The sequence below is a fragment of the Lampetra planeri genome, chromosome 24 (assembly GCF_965212315.1).
Source record: "Lampetra planeri chromosome 24, kcLamPlan1.2.h2, whole genome shotgun sequence".
In the NCBI taxonomy this organism is placed as follows: domain Eukaryota; kingdom Metazoa; phylum Chordata; class Hyperoartia; order Petromyzontiformes; family Petromyzontidae; genus Lampetra; species Lampetra planeri.
Genome location: NC_136130.1, coordinates 12345549 through 12369678, shown reverse-complemented (window position 1 = coordinate 12369678; position 24130 = coordinate 12345549). Strand labels below are relative to the sequence as shown.

The 24130-nt window shown below is 52.8% G+C and overlaps 2 protein-coding genes across 3 annotated transcripts; both read left to right on the top strand.

Moving 5' to 3' along the window:
- Positions 1-4258: 4258 nt before the first annotated feature.
- On the top strand, positions 4259-6766 carry LOC144726857 (BTB/POZ domain-containing protein 17-like). The gene is made up of 3 exons (XM_078605811.1): positions 4259-4352; positions 4880-5171; positions 5460-6766. Exons 1-3 carry the CDS (start codon positions 4259-4261, stop codon positions 6529-6531), a joined length of 1458 nt encoding a protein of 485 aa, XP_078461937.1. The 3' UTR covers positions 6532-6766.
- Positions 6767-11336: 4570 nt separating this feature from the next.
- On the top strand, positions 11337-23541 carry LOC144726816 (TFIIA-alpha and beta-like factor). 2 transcript variants are annotated; one of them, XM_078605751.1, is made up of 11 exons: positions 11337-11703; positions 13274-13375; positions 14651-14759; positions 16117-16172; positions 16960-17032; positions 17291-17664; positions 19024-19116; positions 19606-19889; positions 20736-21153; positions 22161-22250; positions 22615-23541. In XM_078605751.1, the coding sequence occupies exons 1-11, from the start codon at positions 11671-11673 to the stop codon at positions 22720-22722; spliced, it is 1740 nt and encodes a 579-aa protein (XP_078461877.1). In that variant the 5' UTR covers positions 11337-11670; the 3' UTR covers positions 22723-23541. The 2 variants fall into 2 exon arrangements, with proteins under 2 accessions (XP_078461877.1, XP_078461876.1); XM_078605750.1 differs by lacking the exon at positions 11337-11703 and adding an exon at positions 12001-12151.
- The last annotated feature ends 589 nt before the right edge of the window (positions 23542-24130 follow it).

Genomic DNA, 24130 nt, shown 5'->3' with positions numbered 1-24130 from the left:
CAAGCTCCGTGGTCCAGCAACCAATTTCATTTGCCCATTCACGTATCACTGTGCTTACAGTGTGGCCACATTCGTCAACATTTGGTCATTCTTGGTGGATCAGAAGCTGCCACACACACGCGTCTTGTATAAAAGTGCAAGCGCACACTTTATATAAGCTTGGCTGTCATGCGAGGCGTGGCCTGGACATTTATATTATTTGAACTTCTTCTCTTGGAGCTGACATTTCCTGCTATAAGTTTTTCTGATTATTTCAGTATTCCTTTGTATTTAATTTATTGTATTTATTTTTTGTGTTTAATTTATTTCAGGAGCGAGTAGGCGGTGCAGCATTAGCGACGTCTCCACGTTGACGGCATCACCTACCCCGGTCAAGGTCACGATACACTGGGGCCATAATGCCCGGCACTCACCACGCTCCCTCTCGTGGGTGGCTTGTTGGGAAATTCCAATCGGATCTTGGAGGCCGCATGACGTTCTGTGCCCAGTGGACCGATCATTGCTCCATCAATCACCTTTCAGCCCACTCTCTTGTCATTGGCTGGATACGGCTCCGGCATCGCTGCTCACAGTATACGCGCTGTCACGGACAACCACCGTTGACAATTGCCCCCAAAATACCCCCAATATATCATTGTCTATCTACTGACGTGGCACAGCCTGCACTGGCACTGAGACGTCTGCAGCTTCAGGAATGCTTGTGGGCACTGGGTCGATGGAGATCCACAGCAGAGCAAGCGGCTCAGAGGCGTCATCCCGTTGCCATTGACTCTCTACCCGGTGCGGCAACCAATCCTCTCCTCGGCGAATTAACCTGTTACCCTCACCAATGTCTTGACCCTTCGCATTCCAGCCTACGGTACGCGCGTGTGTACGTTGAAGCGTACGTAGCCAACCCCTTACCCTCCACGCCCTCTGATTGCCCTCCACCCCACACTCACCCTGCTCCCGCGACCCTGACCCCCACTCGGAGCCCCGCGTTCACCCTTCACCGCCCCCTCTGAGCCCCTACCCTGAGCGTGCCAGGGTACCGAGGCCCGGGACGCCGCTCTGCATCCAATTCCATTCTTGTCGCTGCCGCTGCCGCACAGGGAGTACAGAAGGAGTAGGAACAGAGTCGCCGTAATTAGTTCAGAGTCTTTACGAGATCTGAATTAGTTTTTATTCTTTAGCTGTTGAGTCGTACTTGAATGGTCAAAGTACACCCATGCATGTATGTGATGAGTACATCACTGAGATAAACTGAATGCAGCTCGCAGCGCGGCTGTCGCCCTGGGAGGCTGCGATCCACTGCGGCAATTTGAGGGCAAAACAACTCGCGCAGCATTTCCCGTGGTCAACAAGAACAACGCGTTCTGAATAAACCCGTGTGGGTAGTGGTGGTGTGATGGCGTGGTGGTGTGAAGGGCCACACTGGGCCATGATGGGCCTCTGGTCCATTGAACAAGATTCACATCAACCACGAATGGTTTGACGGCCTGTACAATGTAATCCCTGCATTGCTAAGCACACGCGCGTACAGGCGGCAGTTATTGACTTTGAAGAGGACTCTGTCACTCCGTTCTGTTGCCTGCCAAATTGCCGCAGTCGCTCACGGGCAACGTGTTGCCGGCAACGGTTGCCCGTGAATGTGCCCGAGGGGATGACGGCCGCGTTGGCGACGTGCCCAGGGGGAGGCGTGCGATGTTGGGCGGTCAGACTCCCCGTGTCGGCCCCCCCTCCAGCAATGACCCAGGCCCCTGCCCGCTCCGGGGGTTGTGGTGAGAGGTCGCGACTGAGTTGAAGCGTCTCTCTTCCTATTGCCGCTGATATGCGGCCTCGCTACAATTGGTTCACGTTTTTCTCTCGCGATTCGCATCAACGGTGAATAATCTGTTCTCTGTAACGCGCGGCGGATATTCGACGATGTTTCTGCTGTCGCAGACACCGTGAGTCAAGGAACATAATCGTTAAATCCATCTGTGTGGCGCGATTCCGCCGAGGCCACGCCGTGGGTGCCCGTGGGGCTCGTGGGGGCCGCGGCCGCCCCCGCTGGGACGAGCCGGCGATTTGGACTCGAAGTCTTTTTTTTTATGAACAAGGTTTTGTAAATTACATACACGAGTGTATTCGCGAATGTCTTTTAATGGCAATCAATAGCAATGTGGGGGGGGGGGGTCTTTGTGATTGAACCCGTGAGTGGAGGTGCCCCCACAAAAGCAATACAGCGCTACCGCGTGCCCCCCCCTCGAGGTTCGCGGCCGCGCCACAGAGCTGACCTCTCCCGGCTTCTTACAATCAACAGGAAGAGGGACACGTCACAGGATTGACTTGTAAAGTGGACTTTATACTCAATGTGGACGCAAATACACGATAGTTTTCATTGTCACTTATTGTCATGTGTTTACTATATTGTTTTGAAAATAAAAATGCGAAATGCCAAGTGTCGATTTGTTCACGAGCGCGAGCTCCTCGTGCCGCTGCGTCGGGGATGACCGCGACGCCCTCTGGCTGTGAGTCGCAGCGGCCGTGTCGAGGCTGCGCCTTGCTCGTGTGTGCAGCTTGCCAGAGAACACGAATATGTCAATGCACGAACAACCAAAACAAGCTTTTAAATGTACCTTTCCTCAATTACACTTGCCGACAACGCCATGTAATTTTATCACTGCGTTTAATATCAATTGGAATCGAGGCATTAAATTAAACAAATCCTTGCAGACCTATTGCATTCAAGAGACCGCGCTGCTTCGGGGACATTCCCTGAACTCCGTCTGGTGTCACGAACCCGCCTCTTCCCAGGGGTTGCAGCGAGCCTCCCAGCGCAGGATGCTCGGACTGTCACTTGCACGTTCTGCTGCTTCCTCCTCCTCCACAAGCTGGAACTCGGCAGCTGCTGGTGACTCCCTGGCCCTGTCCCCCAGTGCGGGCTGGAGACCAAACTCCTCCTCGGATCTCGACTCAATAAGCTCGCCCGCTGGGTCTGTCGGGGTCGCGAGATGATGCCGCCTTTCAGCGCTGTACTTGGATCCACGTGCGGTGTGGCTGTGTGCGGTGTGGTTGTGTGTGGTGTGGTTGTGTGTGCGGTGTGCTTGTGTGTGTGGTGTGGTTGTGTGTGCGGTGTGGCTGTGTGCGGTGTGGTTGTGTGTGGTGTGGTTGTGTGCGGTGTGGTTGTGTGCGGTGTGGTTGTGTGCGGTGTGGTTGTGTGTGGTGTGGTTGTGTGTGCGGTGTGGCTGTGTGCGGTGTGGTTGTGTGTGCGGTGTGCTTGTGTGTGTGGTGTGGTTGTGTGTGTGGTGTGGTTGTGTGTGCGGTGTGGTTGTGTGTGGTGTGGTTGTGTGTGGTGTGGTTGTGTGCGGTGTGGTTGTGTGCGGTGTGGTTGTGTGTGGTGTGGTTGTGTGTGCGGTGTGGCTGTGTGCGGTGTGGTTGTGTGTGCGGTGTGCTTGTGTGTGTGGTGTGGTTGTGTGTGCGGTGTGGTTGTGTGTGCGGTGTGGTTGTGTGTGGTGTGGTTGTGTGTGTGGTGTGGCTGTGTGCGGTGTGGTTGTGTGTGCGGTGTGGCTGTGTGCGGTGTGGTTGTGTGTGCGGTGTGCTTGTGTGTGTGGTGTGGTTGTGTGTGCGGTGTGGTTGTGTGCGGTGTGGTTGTGTGTGGTGTGGTTGTGTGTGCAGTGTGGCTGTGTGCGGTGTGGTTGTGTGTGATGTGGCTGTGTATGCGGTGTGGTTGTGTGTGGTGTGGTTGTGTGTGCGGTGTGGTTGTGTATGGAGTGGTTGTGTAACGCGGCAGCTGCGTTTGTTACGCAGCCGATGCTCTCAGAAGCACGTGGTTGTTCCACGAGCCAAGCGTTTGATTTCTGTCGATGTGATTTGCATAAATTATCCACCTCAATATAGTGAGCAGCAGTTGTGATGGCAACAGCGAGGGTCAACACAACTCGAGATGTGGCGGGGTGGCTCACAGAAGTCCTCGGAGGTTCCTCTGTTCACGAACCAAACAACGGCGCCGTCCTGGTGAAGCAACAACTCCCTGCGAAATGTGCTCACGGACTCAGAGGTGCTCAACCGATTCGCATTCTTGAAAGACACCTTTGTTCATGATATCCCCATAGCGAATTCGTGTTCGGACTTCCGCACATTTCCAACGGGTCCTCATTATACGCCCATTCACCGCCCGCTGCTGTGTGTGGCTAAAGAGGCCTTTGTGGGCGCTGAAGTGGCGTGCGGTGAAGACGTCCGCGAGGGAGACGGAGCCGCAGCAGCTTCAGAGGGCGCACGAGGAGGAGCCGCGATGATGATGCTCGCACGGCCGCCACGGGGCCTCGCGCCTCTGCTGCTGCTGCTGCTCTCTGTGTGCACGAGTGGCGTGCTCGACCTCGCCAGCGCAGGTAACCACTGGACGTGCCGTCCGGCATGGCTGTGTTGCGTCTTGCTGGTGGATGGGTACTTAATTGTGTGAAGCTAGGGGTGATTGATAAACTGGAGCTAAATACCCAATTGTTTGTTGAAATGTTACATTCCGCCATACGAGAAGATGACTCGATTGGGATTACACATGGCGACATCGGCGAAAAACTGTGTTCGAGTAGCAGGAATTGGTTTGTGCCGAGATCTGGTACCGGTGTTGTGTTGGACTTTATGAACAGCGCGCCGCGCTGATAGACCGAGGCTGACTGAGAATTATGTCCGGGTGAGGTCTACAGCGGGGAACGTGACGATGGCTCTTCGTCACGAGATGTTGGTCGACGCGAACGGCTTCTTATCCACTGTGGATGAGAGGTCGCTGCTTTCGCACTCGTCACGGTGTTTACCAAAATGTCCCAACGCAGGACCCTCCTGACAAGCGAGTCGTGAGACTCAAGTGAGGCTGGCCTCGGGTTAAACGGCGTTGCCTGTATCGTGAATAACACGGAAGGGCGCGTGCTGGTGTCGCCGCCCCTACCGACGCCAGGGGCAATCAACCAGGCGCCGCAGCTGCTGGAGGAGCTCTCGCTGCTGGTGGAGGACGCGAACTCGAGCGACACGGAGCTGCGGGTGCTGACCGCGGGGGGCGGCGCGCCTCCACGCCGCTACCCCGCCCACCGCGTGCTGCTCGCGATGCGCAGCCGCGCATTCTCCGCGCTCCTCGCCAATGGCAGCAGCAGCAGCGGCCTCCTGCACCTCACGCTCAGCCCCGACTGCGCCAGCGTGTTCAGCGCCTTCCTACGGTACGCGTCGGTGGCGCAGCCCCCCCCCCCCCGAGCCAGATTCAGATGTCTTGCTGTGGAGCCAGCGCAACACGCGTTGCTCACGGCTCGGCAAGGCGAGTCGCCAGTCGATGAATGCTGCCCCCTGATCATTTCAACAGAGACACCTCTTGGTTGATAATTCACATAAATCACATTCAAGCAGTGTACACGTTCCACTTTTACGTTGAATGAATATTGCTCATCTTTAAATGCTACTCTAGCTAAATACACGTGTCAATATCGATTTGCTTGTTTGTGTTGTTGCAGGTATTTATACACTGGGAAAATTGTAGTCAACGTTGAGCAAGTGATCCCTCTGTGCATGTTGGCATTAGAGTTCAAAGTGGATTCTCTGCGACTCGGCTTGTCAAAGTTCATGACGGAGAACCTGTGTCAGAGTCCTGTTGTGGCCTGGTACGAGTTCGCGGGGAAGGTCGGAGATCAGAGCCTCGTGGCAAAGTTCAACCAGTTCATCGCTTGGAACCTGTCCTCAGTCGTCAGCTCCCCGGAGTGGGCTGCGATGTCTGGCGAACACCTTCACGGCTTGCTTCAGCGATCGGATCTGGTGCTCGACAATGAACTCTCCCTCTTCAGTGCCGTGGCGCAGTGGATCGAGAGAAACCAGCCAAACAGTTCCACTGCTGAAGCCCTCCTCAAGTCCATTCGCTTCCCGATGATGACCCCGCTGCAAATCCTGCAGCTGAAGACAGAGTCTCCGGTTTTGAAGAAGTACGAATATTCCATCAATCACCTGCTCGACCAGTCGTTTCAATTCCACTCCGTATCTCCCGTTCAGTTTGCCAAATATTTCGATGTGAAGAAGGCCATGTTCATTCCGCGCAACTATCTCTCGCCGCCCTGGGGCACCCTTTGGGCCATTCAGAACCCCGCTCGGGACGATCGGAGCATCGTTTTCCAGACGCAAACCAGCCCCAGCAACTTTGACTACGGCAAAAAGATTTCGTGGAACGTCGTGTTTTCACCAAGGAAGCTGAAGCTCGAGCAGGGCGTGATGCAGCAGCAGCAGCAGGGGTACCGAGGCTCTCAGAGCAGCGGCGGGCACGCAGACCTCAGCCCCAGGCTCCACATCATCCCCGCCTCGCCAACCATCGGAGGGGCGGGCGTCAAGTACCAAAAGACGGTTCTGATCGGGAGCAAGAGGCAAGGCCGGATGATCGTGAGGCAGATTTCGAATTTCTATCAGAGCACGGATGAGATGGGGAACTTCTTAAAGGATGCAGACATCGTGAAGCGCTCCTCAGAGTACCTCGTGGATAACGCCCTCCACCTCCACATCATCGTCAAGCCCATGTACCAACCGATCGTTGACATGAAATGATGGCTTCACAAACAGCTGCCCTGGAGAGAGAGAGGGAGATAGCGCCTCCTGAGAGCCGTGGCGCGAGTTACTGACGCGCCATCCTGCAGGCGAGCAATGCAGGAGTAGCAGTGAATTAACAAAGTCAATGACCCGTGCACTGACCACCCACGTGACCCCTTCTCATTTCCCCAGCATGGCTTGCTGCTGAAAGTGGCCTGGAGACAATCCGCGGAGTCGCTGTTGTGGTGGTGGTCGTGGTGGTGGTTGTGGTGGTGGTTCTGGTGGTGAACGGGGTAAATGGTTGCAGGCCTCGATATCAGAGTCCAACGTCCCACAGAGGAGAAGGCCGCGCGTCTGCCTCGCCATCGTTCATTTGCGCTGCGAGCGTTTCTCAGCAGCACAAGATTAAGTGTCACAGTGAGAGCGCTCTCGATGACGCTTCGCAACTGTGACTCACGACTGAGACTCACAGCTGTGGCTCACGACTGTGGCTCACGACTGTGGCTCTTCACAATTGTGGCTCACAACTGTGGCTCATGACTGTGACTCACAGCCGTGGCTCTTCACGACTGTGGCTCACGGCTGCCTTTCACCACACGGCACCACGCAGGCGTTCGCGTGTCCCCGGAACGCGTCTCGCGAGCTTCCCCCCCACTCCGTGCATCCATCCATTGGTGGATGAATGTTGACTCTCAGTGCTCACCATACTCGCATCTAATCGCGTGCTTACTCAACAATAATCGATTCATTGTAACAATCGTGGCGATTCTGCAAGTCGTTGCGGTTCGCTTGGAGAAGCTCTCCTGTTGTTATTCTCGTGGCTCTGACACAGTGGAAGCTGGATACAAGCACACGTTGCAGGAGCCACAGTTACAACATCAGCAACGCATGCTTACAGGACACTCGTGGAGGGAAGTTAACACAACTTCTAAAATAAGCAAATACTTCGGATATAAGCACAGCTGGCCTTGCTCCCAATGGGCCTGCTCATCCGGGCGGCCGCGTTTCCACTGTCGACTAAACCCGGACAGATTCCTCGGCCAGCCTGGGTCTGTCAACGCCGAGCGGTCTCCTGGAAGAGAGTTGCACCGAGACCGGTACCAGGTCCACAGATGCCGAATCCCAGAGCGTCCGGGTCAGAGCGGGACAGGTGGCAGCCCCCGTGCTTGCATCCAGCTGCGACTCGGACCAAGTCAGCGCTTCACGTCCCGTCTCTCCGTATTAACCGCGCACTAACCCAGTCAATAAAGACACGTGTTGCTACATGGACTCTATGAGTCGAGTCGCTCCTTGGCTTTGTTTACATTGCAAATAAACACAGACAGAACACGGCGACTGCCATTGCAATCACCACCGAGTCTAATCTTGGTGGATACAATGTTGCTGCTGCTGCCGCCTGGACTTACGAATTGTATCCTCATGGTTTGTGCTCTCTGGGCATCTACTCGGCCAATGGGAGGTCGCTCATCGTCAGCGGCTGCCCGCCCCGTCTGGGATGACCTCCACCAGTCGCCCGTGCTGTCGATTCCCTGTCCCCGTTGGAGCCCAGGCGCGAGAGCTCCTCGTCTGCCTTGCGAAGGAGTTCAAAGAGGCTCCACGCTGTGCCTCACCACCACCACCATCACACTGCAGCTCACAACAGCACAATCTCATCCACTCACCCACTCACTAATCCACCCACTTACTCACCCACCCACTCACACACTCACCCACCCACTCACCCACCCACTCACTCACCACACTGCAGCTCACAACAGCACAATCTCATCCACTTACTCACCCACTCACACACCCACCCACCCACTCACACACCCACTCACTCATCCACCCACTTACTCACTCACCCACTCACCCATCCACCCACTCACCACACTGCAGCTCACAACAGCACAATCTCATCCACTCACTCACCCACTTACTCACCCATCCACTCACTCACCCACTCACTCACCCATCCACCCACTCACCATCCACCCACTCACCACACTGCAGCTCACAACGCTTCGTTCTCTGCCTTTATGCTTCTTCTCTCGCATAGCTCCACTGTGGAGTCCCCCTCCCCCCCATCGTCTCGTCTGTTGCAACTTTAACAGTGCTGCTTGTCGCTGTCCGCTTAACGTTTTGAGCTGTGCTCAGAAACTGTTTAAATAACATATTTGCTTGCTCACAGACGCTGATCACAGTTTATAAGACTAAAACTAAACGTGTGATCGTTGTATTCATTATTACACGCCCCCCAATGTGGTACCCTTTTTTAAAATCCTTTATATTAAGTTCACTTGCTTGCTTGCTTACGACCGTGCAAATCTTTCGGTCGTTTTTTAACCCACTTCCCGTGATCAAATCGACATTTTGCACACAGACTCGTTGTGCGTGACAATTAATTTCCGTGAAAATTTTTTTCAAAAATTTTACACTGTTTAGGGAAAAAATATTTAAATATTTATTTACCAATTGCTTAATGGTGGCAGACAATCATCTGACCCATAGGTGGCAGCCATCTCAAGCCAGAGGACGAGAGGACTCTAGCCGCCACGCATATAAAGGATTTATAGTGAAAAACGTTGTTTTTACGGGTTAATTTTTTACCACATCGTATTGATGATGGGCTGAGTTAACCACCAGTCGTACCAGGATTGGAACTCACAACCTTCCAGTTGCGAGTCGGTCGCCCTCTATGCGCCACGCAGAGATCGCGATTAGTGAGATGAGAGGTCATCGAGAGACAATGATGCAGACATGCACACGAGTGAGATGGGAAGGAGATGGACATCGCGATCGTCGCCACAGCAAGCAGCTTGAGAGCGGCCACCGCAGCGCTGCGTGGAGAGAGGCGCCGCCGCAGCGGCTCGGAGCCGCAGCGCCCGAGTGGTGCACGCGGCTCGGGCACTGCGTGAGCGGCATGACGTGGCCGTGCTCATGGCGCTCCCCTTCTGTGGTGGTGAGATGGGCCACCAGCGCACGTGGACTTCGGGTGCTGGGGGACGCCACGGGCGCTGCAGGACGATGACCTGCACGGCAGAGGGCAGTGCAACAACGTCCACCTCCGATTAGCACGGTTGGCTACGTACGGCGCGAAAGAAGTTCAACATGCACACATACATTTTCACGTTTTCTGTCTCAACCAACTCCCACTGACCAATTTCGATTTAAAGCTTTCGTGACTGCAGGGATTCATCTTCTTGGTTCTTTCGGTAAAGTCACGTAGAAGGGAAATAATAAAATAATAAAATAAAACAATAAAAAAAAATTCTCACGACGTTTCGGACGCTGTCTTTCCGACAGCCCTGTTCTTCACCTGAGGACGGCTGCTTGCGTTGTGGCCGACACGTCGTGAGAATTGTATTTTATTATGTTTTATTTGTATTCTTTTATTTTTCCCCTTCCATGTGCTGTGTCGAAGGGCCGTAGCCCGAAACGTCGCCTATTATGTGATTGTCATTTCAAGGCCACGCGGTGCTGACGAGCGTGTTGAGTTGCATGTTGAATCCCCACTGGCACCACGAGGAGTTGCTGCAATCAAATCTCTGTGAAGGTAAAGGCGCGTCCCTGCACGTGCTGGCGGAAGGGCCTGCACGAGGAGCAGCTTGCTCTGCACAGCTCTGCCAGAGTGTATGTGGCCTACTCATCCATGCCGGTCACACGTATTAGAAGAAGAGCTGGGAGTACCCACACTTTACCCCATCACACGCACGCGGCCGATTAACCTGTTTCTGAAACCCATCACGTACAAGGCGATTTGTGATTCGTCCGCTGTGGTTAATTTGCCACCAGGCTCACGTGGTCACTAATCATCGACAGCGAGCGATTGCTGCGTGCGGGGTAATCGGAAATCACAATGCGCGATCTCGTGCTTCCATACGCCGATTGGAAGCCTACCGAATAGATGCGATGAATGTTTTGTATTGATGCGTACAACGACTAATGAGTGCCACCACGTGCGGGATCACTGCTGCTGCTGCGGTGCGAGTCGCGGCACGTGGCCTGCAGCAGCACAGGCGCGGAGTGGTGATGGGGCCCAACTCATTCCATCAGCCACACCTCCTCCACTGGGGGAGCTTTCTCGAGCGAACCACGGAGAGGATTTCTGGCCGACTCGTCCACGATGGCCAGACGTATCGGAAGCGTGACCACCTTTTCATCCACTGAAATCTGCGCAACGAGTAATTGCACGAATTGCACGGCGTGTCAGAGTTGTTAGATTCCATCTCATGATCTCATGACGTGTGTTGTAACTGACAGCATCTGCGCTATGAGCGGTGCTGAATACAAAGTTGCAATGACTCGCCGTCGTCTGGCAGGCTCGTGTTGAGTGAACAATATGCCACGTGGATTACTCCTTGGGATGGATAATCTCGTGTCTCAGTGTCCGGAGTATCAATTGACACATGCATAGCAAACACGTAATGACACGTTTACACAGACAAAGATCCCCAGACTTTTGGGGCAAGTGCTGTTAGCGAGCACCTATGGAGCCCGGCACGGCACACGAAGGGGTGGGTGGCAAACACAACGCCCGGTCGCCTTTGTCTCACCAGTGGCGATGTTTTACACATCTCACCAGGTACTCATTTAAGGATTCGTAGCAAAATGCGCTAACCACTGCGCCACCACTCTCACACATGTACACTTGACACACAGGAAACACGTGATATCACATACACACAAATTGTAAATCTTATAATTATGCAGTGAATATTACACCTGGGCATACACACACGCCATGTAACGCACGCACGTGCATTCAGTTACACAAAATAATGAAATAAAATGAACTAACTGCGAAAGTGATGACTTCATGTAATCACCATCACGCCAATCACTCGGGATCGCATGCAGCACAGCACATGGGTAGCAGCTGTTTATTATCGAGAGATGTGATTGTGAGTCTGTTCATTTTGGATGTTTCGGACGTAAAATATGAAGACAAAATATACTCAATCCATGATAATTAGCAAGCATTAAAAAAATAACCGGACGAAGCGATTGTCGTGGACTTTATATCGCCATATCGTAGCATCGCCATATCGTTGCATACCTCCTCCTCCATCACACCTGGACCCGCCCACACCTACGCAGGGAGACGAACCCAGGCCTCTTTCCTCTCTGGCTGCGTGAGCGTCAACCACAGCGCACCGCACGCGGACAGCACTCGGCATGGCGGACGGCTCCGTCCGGTTCCACCCCGTGGTCAGTCCCCCCCCCCCGCTCTGTCCGGCGGCTCGCCGCGAGCCCCGCGCGGGAGTCGCGAGGCGCGTGAGCAGCGAGGCGCCTCTGCTCGGGGCTCTGAGAGCCGGGACGGTAACGTCCACACAACGTCCGTGAGGGCAAGAGCTCGAACAGAACGCGCACGGCAGCGGCAAGCCGGTGGCATCGTTACCCATTCCGCTCAGGTTTCGCACTCGCTGGGAGCTCGTGTAACACGGATCGTGCAGAGTTCGTTGTTTCGCTACAGCTGGGCTGATTCACAATACGTGTTGCGTATTCACGAGTTCAGACTCGGCCTGAAATCCCCGGGCAGATGGGGGCTGCGCGCTGCACGTGGCACGGTGTTCATCTTCTCCTCCCAGAGGGGGCAGGGCGGACCAACACGAACACCACTTCTTGGATTGTGCTCTATTATTTTTGCACCGAAAACGTAATATCACTCCGTGTGCTCGAGATGATTAGAACCATGCTCCACCTTGGTTTAATTGTCGACTTTCCTCCTGATGATGGCCAGGAAAACGAAGCGCGGAGTTCAGTTTATCTTCATGGCGAGCCATGTAGAGACCGTGGGCTATTGTCTACTTTCAAAAACAATTCGTGGAAATTATAGCTGGGTTTCTAAAACATAAAACAATTTTGCTGTGATTTTATACTGATATTTTAGGTTCTGTGATTTTTCTTTTAATTGCAGGTTTTGTAAAAGCATCCATCCCTATCGTCACGGTGGGTGGTCGAGCGGCTTTGGTGGTGATTGGTTTGCTAGAGACGCCTATTGACAGGTGGCTAAATTGCAACGGTAACTGTGAAAGTTGTTTTCATCACCATCATTACGGTGCTGCCGATGCATTGAACGCTGCCTCTCATTTCGTGGTTTAACTCTGTAATCGTAACGGCTGCCATGGCGACTTCCCGCTGCGACCTTCCCGAGCCCACAGCTGCGGCGGCGAATCGGTGCCAAATGTCCCGCCAGAGAAGGGGCTTTAAACCGCGCCCTGGGCCATCTGTCTGGGAATTGGCATCTGCGGTCGTTTCGTTAATATTTTATTCATTACACGGATGATCCCGTTTCGCCAGCCTCCCGGCTATCTTACAAGGGAGATCCGTGGTCAGGTGGCAGGCATTGATATTTGCCGCGATCTGCTGGTTGGATTCTGCTGGGACTTTATTCGATAGACCTAGATCAGGGGTGGGCAACCGAAATAGCAATATGTATATATTTTTTCGAATTCCGTAAAACAACTCTCAATTTCAAGAGCCGCAATGCACGTCACGTGAATACGAGACGGTCCTGAATAAATTACCGTCACGAAGCGGTTCTTAGAGAATTTAGTTGTTTTAATTTCTTTTATTTTTACCTACGTGACTTTACCGAAAAAACCAAAGAGTATAGTTCTTAGAGAGCCGCATGCGGCTCTGGAGCCCGACCCCTGGCCTCGACTTGCCGAGGAATGTGTCTGGGTTTGGTCTGCAGTGGAACAGTTGGCGATCCTCGTTGGATCCGATATTTAACTCTGTGCCTATGAACGTGCTGAATGTGTTGTGGTGAATCCAGGTGAGGTTGTACAGGACCATAATTGAGGATGTGATTGAAAACTCCATTGAGTTTTTTTTGGAAGAAGGAGTCGAAAAGACTGTCTTGAGAGATCTAAAAAAGGTAAGTCGAATTGCTCCCATTGCCACAATATCGTGATGCGAGTACTTTGAATAATGGTGCATGAGTAGTCGCCCCAACAGTCTGATGCAGGCTATACGGGAGATCGGTCTTTGCCTTATAAAGGGTCGCGCACACCTAGCAGCATGCCCTGCCCACATCAAGATTCATCACGCACGCCATATTCATCACAAAGCCAAGAGGAAAACGCAGATGTCAAAGACAAAATGAAACGAAGTAAACCAAAAGAGAAAATGAATGCCTTTAGTCTGATCTTAAAATCACCGACTGTGACACTGCGGAGTCGGAGGGTGTGCCAGACCACGGGGCTGCAGACGGACCGCTCCGTTCTGCTGCCGCAAGCCGAGTGGAGCTCCCTTCTCTGTCGCGGGATGAGCAGGAGAAGCCTTGAGAGGAAAGATCTTGAAGGAGCCCGAGGCACGTCTCCTGCTCCTCTGAGCGCGTCCCCAGCGTGCTGCTGGTTTCCTGTCGGCCTGCGTCCGAAACAGCCGTGGCGGGACACGTCGCAGCGCTGTGCTCGGCGGCTGTGTGGCAGTGTCAGCGTTGGGTATTGGATAAACCCACGGCACGCCAAGCTTGTCTTGGATACATCGAGATAAACATCGGACTTTGGCTATACCGTACTTGTGTACAGTTGACAAACTGTGCTGAAACAAACTTTACACTTAATAATTTATTTTTAGGGTCAAATCGCTAAAGTAAAATGTGTCATATACCCTCCTCCACCCGACACACCCAATAAATAAAGGTGTCACGGGGCCACACGTGCCACGCTATTACGGCTTCAGCAGCACCACGACCACCGGTGTGACGCGATCCACACGGTGAACAGGCGGGTCGCGACGTTTTGCCGGTAGTCAAAACCAGCATCGTCAGGCGCCCGCCACAATTATGACATCTCCTCCAGCCTTGGGCCTTCAGTGGGTTGGGTGTGATGCCATCTTTGTCATACTTAAAGGTTCGTGGGTTTGCATAAATTATAACGCCATGATAGCAATCTGATCCACAAATCAATAATGAATCTCACATTGGTTATGAAAGTCTCCGTGCTCGAGTTAAACTTGACACTGTGTGCTGCACGACATCGTTTCGGATCTCTGATTTACACTCTGGACTCTAGCAAAGCTCCCTCGGTGCTCCTACGAGAGAGCAGCATCGCCTCTGAACGCCCCGTGTGCGTTTGTCTCCTCCCCTACAGACACGCCACGGATGCAGTCACGTGTGTTGTTAACCTGGCGCGTGACTATTGCTTTACAGCTCTGGGAGCTTAAGCTCCTGCAGTCGAATGCAGTTGGCAGCTTTCCCGTCGACAGTCAACTTCTCCTGCTCAAGGCTCACGTGCACTTCCTGCAGATCCCCTGTTCAAGTGAGGCTGCTGCTCCCACGCGTCGCGTTTCCAGCCGATTCCATTCCCCTCCACGCGGTGCGGTCACTTGCCGCGTTGGGCCCAGACAGTCCGGGGAGTGGCATCGGAGTTTGGGCGGCGGAGTTGATTTGTACCGAGGTCTGTTCCGGTATTGTTTGGAACTTTATTTAGTCTCCAGTAGATGGCAAAAATAACAATAATTGTACATCATATGGTAGTGGTTGAGATAATAATGAGTGGGGTGTTATTAAAAGTGGTGCTGTAGATATGGTGACAGGACAGGTGGGGGGGGGGGGGGTTGAGGGGTTTGGAGTGGGCTTCTCTTCTCTCTGCCAGTGATGACACTCCAAAGACATAGCAGACGATCAATACACCGTCATATAAAAAACAAAAAAAGTTTTTTATGCATTCCGTCAGCCGCATGGCATTCTGAGAGTGTAATTCCATAAACAATTGGTTACAAATACTATAAGCATTCTGGGAGTGTAATTCCATAAACATTTGGTTACAAATACTACAAGCTGCCCATGAGCTAGTTTTGACAATCGGTGTCTCGCCAGCAGTCAGGTTTGCTTGAACCAATGCTGCTGAACTCCCCAGATGTCGATAGGCAAGATGTGTATCGATTATTATTTTGTACTTCGTCTGAGATCAACGCAGGATATTTGATAACGCTCCAGATGGTAACATTGAAACCTCGGTCTCATTGTCGTCACATTGGAACCCATTGGATGTTTTAAATGAGTACAGCGGTGTATGAATAATGTTCGTTTACAAGCACATTGTGTGCACATCAAAGTTACGTCTACGATGTGAGACATTAAGATGAGACATTGTATGGTAAATGAGATGACACTCTATATTGCACTGTATTATGCTATGATCATAAGATATTATCTTGGTGGAAGTATTTAATTAGACCTGGTGCCCTGACCATTTTCAAACGCATAGAACATTGCAATCCTTACATCCCAGCTCGGTTGATTGCAGTTTGTGCCAAACACAAACCGGCCAGGAAGAATTCGGCCTGAGCAGGGGCAATGTTGGTCTGGTACATCACAAGCTCCATCACCAGAGTTACTCCTCTGCCCAGTTGCAGGACTTGGCTCCCAGGGTCCTCCGTCTGACCTTGAGATGACCTCATTTCAATGCGTGAATTCCTCTTGGAGTTGTATAGTACCTAGCGATGTTTGTAAAGAATAAACTACTTTTAAAAGGCAAAAGTGGTTTAATGAATGTCCTCTGCAACAATTTCAAAGCCGTTAACATTGAGAGAGCTAGGCACGGAGTTTGTGAGCCACCAGTGCTCAGGGTGCTCGACTTGCGCGCGTGTGTGTGCTGCGTGCTCGCGCTGCAGCAAACATCGTGGCCCAGAATGGCAGGAACTTCCACCAGCTGCACACGACCAACTCGGTGAGTGGCACGTGGTTCTAGCGGCGCATCCACTCCGATGGCGCTTGGTGAGATGCGCAGAAGCGGCGCGGAACCTGCGACTGCAGCTACGAACTCTAAACCACGGACCACATAAGTTGACACTGCCCACAATCTACACGCGGAGGCGGTGGGTGGGTGCGTCTGCAATCCACAAACTCCCCGACGAAGAAATTGATTTGGCTAAATCGCTTACAACGGAGTCTCATAGATACTCTTCATTTTCCATACAAACGAAGAATCACCACAGACTGCTAGACGAACACTCATTCGCAGGCCAGTGCCGCATACACCACATGCCACATGGAGATAGCTGCCACTGGGGTCACCTTGGATAGACTGCAGTAGGGCATTGGGATGGTTTAGTTGGGATGCGAGTTGCTGAGGCCTTTACAGGCGTTGTCAAAGCAAATTTGTATCCTTATTTTGAGGGAAGGGAATTGGTACAAGCCTACTAAACATATGTCGCAATATCTGTTTGGGATGTTGGCATAACCCTTACAATGGGGACCATTGCCATTTAAATTGTTTGTAAACTAGCGCTATTAGCAGGTTGTAGTGAGCTACACACCATCTGTTCACTACAAACATATTCTACGTGCATTCCTCAATGATCATCTTACCTAGATTGTGGTTAGTATTGTATTTGGGGCTCTGAAGAGTTGCAGCTGAGCTCCTGTGAGTCTAGCTGAGGTCGTAATGGAGGTTTGGCCAGCAATGCTGGACTCGAAGTTGCTTCTGGGCTGACTCCATGCGCTGTGTTCCACAGGCAGAGTCAACCGTGACCTGGCCATGCACCACTGTGCGTACTGCGATGTCAAGACCAGCGCCTCCCAATGCAGGTAGGAATCGCCGGAGTGGGTTTACACTTCTCAAGTCCCTTTCACAAATCGGGCCCTGCACGAATGCTGCGTTTTCACGAAAATGGCAGAGCGTGGCTCATTTTCCTGTTCCATGACTTCAAGAGATGTGCTTCTCCGTGGGCTTGAGTCGGGAATCGAACCCAGGCTCTTCTTGCTGTGAGGCACAAGTGGACCGATCCCTGTACCACCCTGCCACCCAGGTGTGTAACACGGACAACCTTTCTTTCGACTCCACAGAGCAGATGCCAGGTCCAAACCACAACTACAAGAAGGTGGTTGTCATCCAGTCAGATGGCAGACTCGCCATGTATGGGCGCAACCAGCAGGTGATCCAGCTGGGCCACCTCACCATCTCCTCGGCTGGGTCCGCGCTGGGCCTGCCTGCGAGCACTGGCGGCACGGCGCTCCACGCGCCGGCGCCTCGCACGTCGCAGGCCCCGGACCGTGCGGAGGACAATTCCACGGAACCTCCGCCGCTAGACCGGGAACCCGGCCTACGTGCCGCACCCCACCGTGCGGCGCCAGCGGCTGAAGACGCCGCACATCTCCAGCAGCCGGTGGAAAAGATCCAGCAGCGATGGCACGCCGAGGACCGATCTGCTATCGACAAGGTGAGATGGAGTGAAGTGTTGTCGTAAAGGGGTTGGTCATCTCGTTCATTCGGATTTGGACAAAAAAAAAGCCCCATGTCTGATCCGCAGCAGTGCCAGGCGTTGTGGGTTGCTGCCACACGCCGAGTGGAGTGACGCGGCGCTGAAGTCGCGGCACCACCGCAGCCTCCACGCGCCGGTGTTTCACGACATAATCGACACCATCCATGCTTTTTCCAGTTCACGAATGCCGAATTTGCCTCGTTGAGCGTTCATTTATCAGCATCGACGGCGAATGGTCAAGCATCTCCAGTGACTTGGGATAAAGGTTTTTATTTAACAATCGCCGGTTCAGATACTACTAATGTTGGACTTGATAACATTTCTATGGAGCCTCTTGTGTGGCTCTTGCAGGACACTCGTGCTCCTTGTGACAATCTTTACACCGCTGCATTTTAGATCAAGAGCCATCGGCTGCATTTTTGACTGGATAACGATTCTCCACTTATTCTATCTTGCAGTTTAACTTTGCAAATCTTTTTGGAAACTTAAACAATTGGGAACCATAGCTGCAAGAAGACAGCGTGGGTCCAGTTGAAGGCTGGAGGAGAACACGACACTTATGAACGTAGAAGTCCAGCAGAAATGTCGATGGGAGGACAGGAAAACTCCTCGCTTGTGAGCGGAAATCTGGAGTTAAAGCCTCAAACTTGTGTTGTATGCATGAACAGTTTAATGATTATCCTACAGTGCCATTTACATGATCCTACTTGTGTGCTGGTTATTCTAAAATAATTCCTGGAGGGGGCGATTTCTATCCATGGAACAGCCTCTGGCGACTTCTCCATCCAAGTTATTGACTCGTCAGGTGACGGGTCTGAGTCAAACCCCCACCACCCTCCCCCAGCCAGGATTAGAACTCAACCTTCTGATTGGTGCAAGCCGTGCCTGCCTACCGCTGGACCACCTGGCCTGGTTCATGCACAAATGATAACATGTAATTTATCTAAACCTGGACCCGAAACCGAGGACTACATTGGTAGTGATTTAATCATGTGACCGTCTACAAAGTGATGCCGCCCGTTCCAGCGAATTATCCAACGATCGCAATTTTCCTGTTAGCGGGGGGGAGGGGGGGGGGGTAACCATCATTGCGCGCATTCGGGTTGGACCGGACCCGTGAGTGTGCACAAAAACAAATGTTCAGACTTGCTGGAGCCTCACGCGTAGCCTCCTGTTCCACCCAACTGCCAGGTGCGCTGAGTGCAGCGTCTCACCGTAGCTCCTGGATGCATCTCAAACTCTCCTGACAAAGGGCTTGAGCGCGAGCGGTGTAATTTCGCGAGCGGCGTCTCGCCGTGCCTGTGCGTGCCCCCCTAGCGCGAGCTGGCATCCCTGCAGAGGAGCGCCAGCCAACTGGCCGTGCTGGAGGAGCTGGAGCTGGCCGTCACCGGCTGTGTGAGCGCGCATAAGGTAAGCCGGCGGCTCGCAGGGCCTCGCCCGGGAGCTGCAAGCCACGAGCATGGATCGGACGGCGTCAGCAATTCGTGGAGACGATTTAAACGGCGGCGTGCGTGGGGATGGAGAGAGGTCCAATGTCACGCAGCCCAGAGTGCGCCGTGACGACTGTTGACGTCACAGAATATGGAATTGCCCCCTACTCCGATGTGTTTTCTTTCGGGTCATGCGGCGTGATGTGCGACATTTCGCTCCACTTGTTGGAAGTCTTCTCAGGAACTAAATCGTAACCGAATCGGTTCTTGAATCAGAACTGGATCGGTTTCTGAAGAAGTTCGCCACGCCCTCGGCATGACGTCCCAACGTAGCGGACATTGGCCCCTGTAAGATGGGGGGGGGGGAGAGGGGTCCCCACCGCAGCTCGTGAGTCTGGAACGTCTCCGACCCCCGGGGCAGCGCGGGGACAGAGACGCCACCGGCGCCGTGGTTTGGTTTCCGTCGCAGGAAGGACGAGGAGCGCTGGACGTGTCGGCGATGTCGGATCCCGATTACCTCGACTCGCTGCTGGAGCCGCAGCTGCTGCTGGAGCTCGACGGGAGCGCGCCACCACAGGAGGGAGCAGCAGCAGCGGCGGCAGCAGGAGGAGTGGGGTCAGAGGTGGCGCCCAGAGTACAAGAGTCTGAGCCCAGCCTGGAGCCGTGGGGCGAGGGGGAGCCGTTCTCCAATGTCACGGACGGCAGCGCTGCTGCTGCTGCTCTGGGAGACGATCGCCTCTATTTTCTCAACAGGTGCCCTGCAGCTGTTGACTGACAAAGCTGCTGCTTGTTCTGTAGAACAGTATAAAGCATGTCAGCAGTGTTGAGTTCATTTAGAATATCGGATTGATGAGCAAACTACAACACACTCGTTTCAAACATGTGAAAACCGTCATGTTAGTCAGAAGTAGTTCTGCGATGTCCACTTTAGTGGGACATTCCCTGAGAAAACTCTTGCTAAACTTCTTTAACATTTCACGATAAATCACATACAGCCCAGGTTCCTCCCATTAACTCGGTCTTGCAGGTCAAAGATTCCCCAGAAGCAGCCTCCAAACGGTGCCTGGTTTTTCTGCACCCTCGTCTCCTGGCTAAACTGGTGGGCTGAAGCTGAAATGCCCCCCCACACCTCTGGCTGTGCTCGCAGAGAGAGCCACGTGTTCCCTGTGTAGGAGAGCGCACACCATCCGCCTTAGGCCTAAGGATTGAAAGGATTGAGAGAGTTGGGAAAACACCTTTGCAAGTATCGCTTCCAATGGTCCCGGCACACCAATATCAACCGGCACGCACGCAGCAGAAACATTTCCATTCCAGCCCATCTTGGAGTATGGCAGTTATCATTCCCCTTATCAAGGCAGTGTTACGAAATGCACGAACGGTGTAATGTACAATGCAGTACTATGTCACGTATCCACCCTGATGAAGTAGCTGCCGGCGCCCAGTGCTGTGTTTGTGCTTGATGGTGTAAATGTACATTTCCTCTAACTTTTGGATTCGCCTATATCTGGTCGGATTTGTGATGTGCCGTACATCATTTGTTGTTATGTCTTGATCCTGTACTCGAGGGACATTGAAAACAACGCTGACTTTACATTCCAGCGATGCGGAGAACCTGCTGGAAGACCTGCAATTCGAAACCTCACCGCAGTTGATCGATCCCGACAGCTTCACTACGCACCCCGGAGTCGGCCTGGAATCTCTGGTGGCTCTGTCGCACCACGCTCAAGGCGACTTCCAGATGGACCAGATGGACTTTGACTTTGACGGTGTGCTCAATGTCAAGGAGGAGCCAAAAGTCTGTGGCCTGAAACCCTGCGGCGACATCAGCTTCGGCTCCGAGGAGGCGCGGCACGATGCGGACGAGCTGCCCATCCTGCTGCAGCTCGACGGCGCTGCAGACAGCTCCGAGGGGCACGACCTGAGCAGCGCCACCACCACGAGCGGCGAGGACGACGACAGCGACGGGGTGGACGACATGGACGCCAAGTTCCTGGAAGAGGAGCTCGTTGTGGAGGAGGTATTTGACCTCGAGGCGTCGTGTAGCCGATGCGGTTCGTGGTTCTGTCACGCGCCGTGTGAACATTCCGCTTGGAAAAAGGTGCAGCCCTGCAACTGCTTGCTCGCACCGCCGCTAGCAGGAGGGCCTCCGCTACGTACAGCTCCAGGGAGTCCCGCTAGAGGGTATTTGGCCTACTCTTTCACGCTGGTGAGGTTTTAGAAGGTGGGAATACCTGCACATTCTGTCTGCTTGTTTCTCATTGTCTTGTCAACATTCTTAGCACCGTGCATGACGTGTCCATACACATCGGTGCAAGTGAACCACATCTTTTGGTACAAGTGCAGTGGCTTACCAATATATTCACTGCGCAGTAAGCATGTACACACACACACGTCCTTTCAGTCAGGTGGGAGCCGTCGAGGATAACCTGCTTCAAAGGGACACCTGGGTAACGAAGCAATATGCACTTGTACGGCCGTTCTGTCAATCGACTGTTTGGGAGTTGACCATACTTCGCCGTGCTGGTCAGTGCGGGGATGATGATTGTGAGGGGAGTGCAGAGCAACAGTGGGGGGGGGGGGGGGGGGGGGGGTTGGCCTCTGAGGCCTCGCGGGATTGGGTGGGTTCCGGGTGATTTGGCCATGACGGGCAAAGCAGCAAAACCAATGTCCACGTGCCTGTGAGCAGTCGCCATCTCGGAACGCCTCGAATCCACGACAAAGCATCGAACAATGACCAGTACGTCACGTCAGGATGGAAGTGAAAGACTAGGCCGTCGTCAAGTTATTCAAAAGCACCTCAAGTTTCAGGTTTATGCTTAACCACGTGAGCTCACGAGCAACCGGGATCGTGTTTGTAGTTTTGGTCACCAAAATGACAAAAGCCAAACAAATAAAACCGCGAGGTCGAGCAATGATGAAGCACAACTGGAGCGTCCACGACCAACGACCCGAGGCCATTGCCCATCGAGCGCAGCTCGTGACCCCCCCCCCCCCGTCTCCCCCTGTGCCCACTCCTCCCGGCAGGACCCCCTCAACTCCGGGGACGATGTGAGCGAGCAGGACATGTCCGAGATGTTTGATGTCGATAACGTGGTGGTGTGTCAGTACGACAAGGTATGGCGACACTGCATTCACCACAACCACCACCATGGCACTGCAGGTCTCACCCCACTTGGCACTCTGATTTTTCCCTCGCACTCTCTCAGTCTGGGATGCCCTCCTCCCATCGCTGTCTCTCTTCTCCAGCTCTCGTAACAATAAGACTGCCCAAATAGAAAACCCGTGTTACGTTCCGACCTAATATGACTTTGACGATGCTGTTTGTTGCTGGTCATTGACGTTTTGGGGCCCTTGCAATCCTGGCTTTGTAATTTACATCCGTGAGTCCTTTATCAACTGCAATGCTCTTGGCTTCATGGACTGCAGTTAAGACTGTAGCGGGAGATGAGTTGATTTTTTTTTACTCTGCTGACTTCAGATCCATCGAAGCAAGAACAAATGGAAGTTCCATTTTAAGGACGGCATCATGAACCTCGATGGACTGGACTATTTCTTCTCCAAACTGGCCGGCGACGCCGAGTGGTAGCTCCGAGCCTCGCTCCACGCACGTGTGTACGTGCCCACGTGCCCACGTGTGTGTGCACACCCACGTGCCCACGTGTGTGCACACCCACGTGCACGTGCTGCTACGAGTGACGCAGCAGCCCTTGCTTACTTGTGTTCCTGAGTTTAGGCAGAGTTGTGATGCTCACAACTTAAAATTGAGTTAACAACTACAAAGAATCTCATTTGTAATAGTTCAGTGCCATTTACAGAGGGGGGCACATTGGTGATATTTCTTCCATAATCTCTTTAAATGGTAGTTATTAAAGAGTTGACTTCACATGAACACTGGGTTATTATATTGCAATGAAAAACTATTATTCACATTTGCCTTGGCGATTTGCCCAATATTCGGTAATGGAAACATTGGCTTGTGTGGTCTTTGTTGTTGACAAAAATGAGATGAGAATTATAATTTTCCAGTCTGAGGAACGGGGGCCCCTGATGCACGGAGCATGACCTGGAGAGCGACCCACCGCCTCCCCGCTGCGGGTCCGGGTGATGCGGTGTTTGGCACGATGTCCGATGTTCCGCTCCACCTGCTTGGAGCTTCTCTCCGCAGCACAACCGCGAAAACTCGTATTGTGTTTGTTCATTTGAAGGTGCTTTAAAGTGCATGGTTTTGTAATGTGTATCATTTATCACATTCATACTTGTACTCGTGCACATTTTGGAAGAATATTATATTTTTGTGATTTTTCAGCTTCATTGAAAAGTGGTTTCAAGTACTGTATATATATTTTTTTACAAAGCAGTGAACACACATTGGCTGTTTGCTGATAATAAATTGCTTTGTAAATTGTCTAGAAAATTCTGTGTTTGTAACTCGGTGAGACATTGCACATCTCATTTATACATGGCCTCTCTACACGAAGTAATACTTTTTATTTTTACACCACCCTCCTGTGAGTGAATTTTCTCAAAGCATTGGTTCAACACAGGGATGTTGAATGATCACCAGAATCCGGTCCCGTAAGTCGGGAAGCGGTCACAGACTCCAGTGGAATGCCACGTCATGAACACACCGATTGTCAAGGCGCAGCCCAGCAATATCCTGCTCGCGCCATTGCTGCTGGCTGGGCCTCCACTAGAGGGCGATAGACGTCCTCGAGTTTAGAGACCTCTTCCCCGCATGGACGTAGACAAGGTGGGTGTACCCACACTCTACCCCACCATGTACGTCGTGCCGTGCCAGGGGATGGACCTCCTGGACTGCAAGTCCAGTTCGCTCACCATTACCCCACGGCAGCAGCTCCCTCTGTCTCAGTTAAAAGCCAAAACGTGTCTGCCTATATTTCCGTCAAACCGGTAACGAGAAGTTTCACCGGTTTTTCATGCGGATACTGGAAATGCTAAAATTAACTTTTAACAACCCGAGTTCAATACAAGCA

Coding starts and splice junctions, on each gene's coding strand:
- LOC144726816 (XM_078605750.1), top strand. CDS start 12,035: ATGGGGGCTGCGCGCTGCACGTGGCACGGTGTTCATCTTCTCCTCCCA. Junction 17,665..19,023: donor ACCGATCTGCTATCGACAAG/GTGAGATGGAGT, acceptor GTGCCCCCCTAG/CGCGAGCTGGCATCCCTGCA. Junction 19,890..20,735: donor CGCCTCTATTTTCTCAACAG/GTGCCCTGCAGC, acceptor TTTACATTCCAG/CGATGCGGAGAACCTGCTGG.
- LOC144726857 (XM_078605811.1), top strand. CDS start 4,259: ATGATGCTCGCACGGCCGCCACGGGGCCTCGCGCCTCTGCTGCTGCTG. Junction 4,353..4,879: donor GCTCGACCTCGCCAGCGCAG/GTAACCACTGGA, acceptor ATAACACGGAAG/GGCGCGTGCTGGTGTCGCCG. Junction 5,172..5,459: donor GTGTTCAGCGCCTTCCTACG/GTACGCGTCGGT, acceptor GTGTTGTTGCAG/GTATTTATACACTGGGAAAA.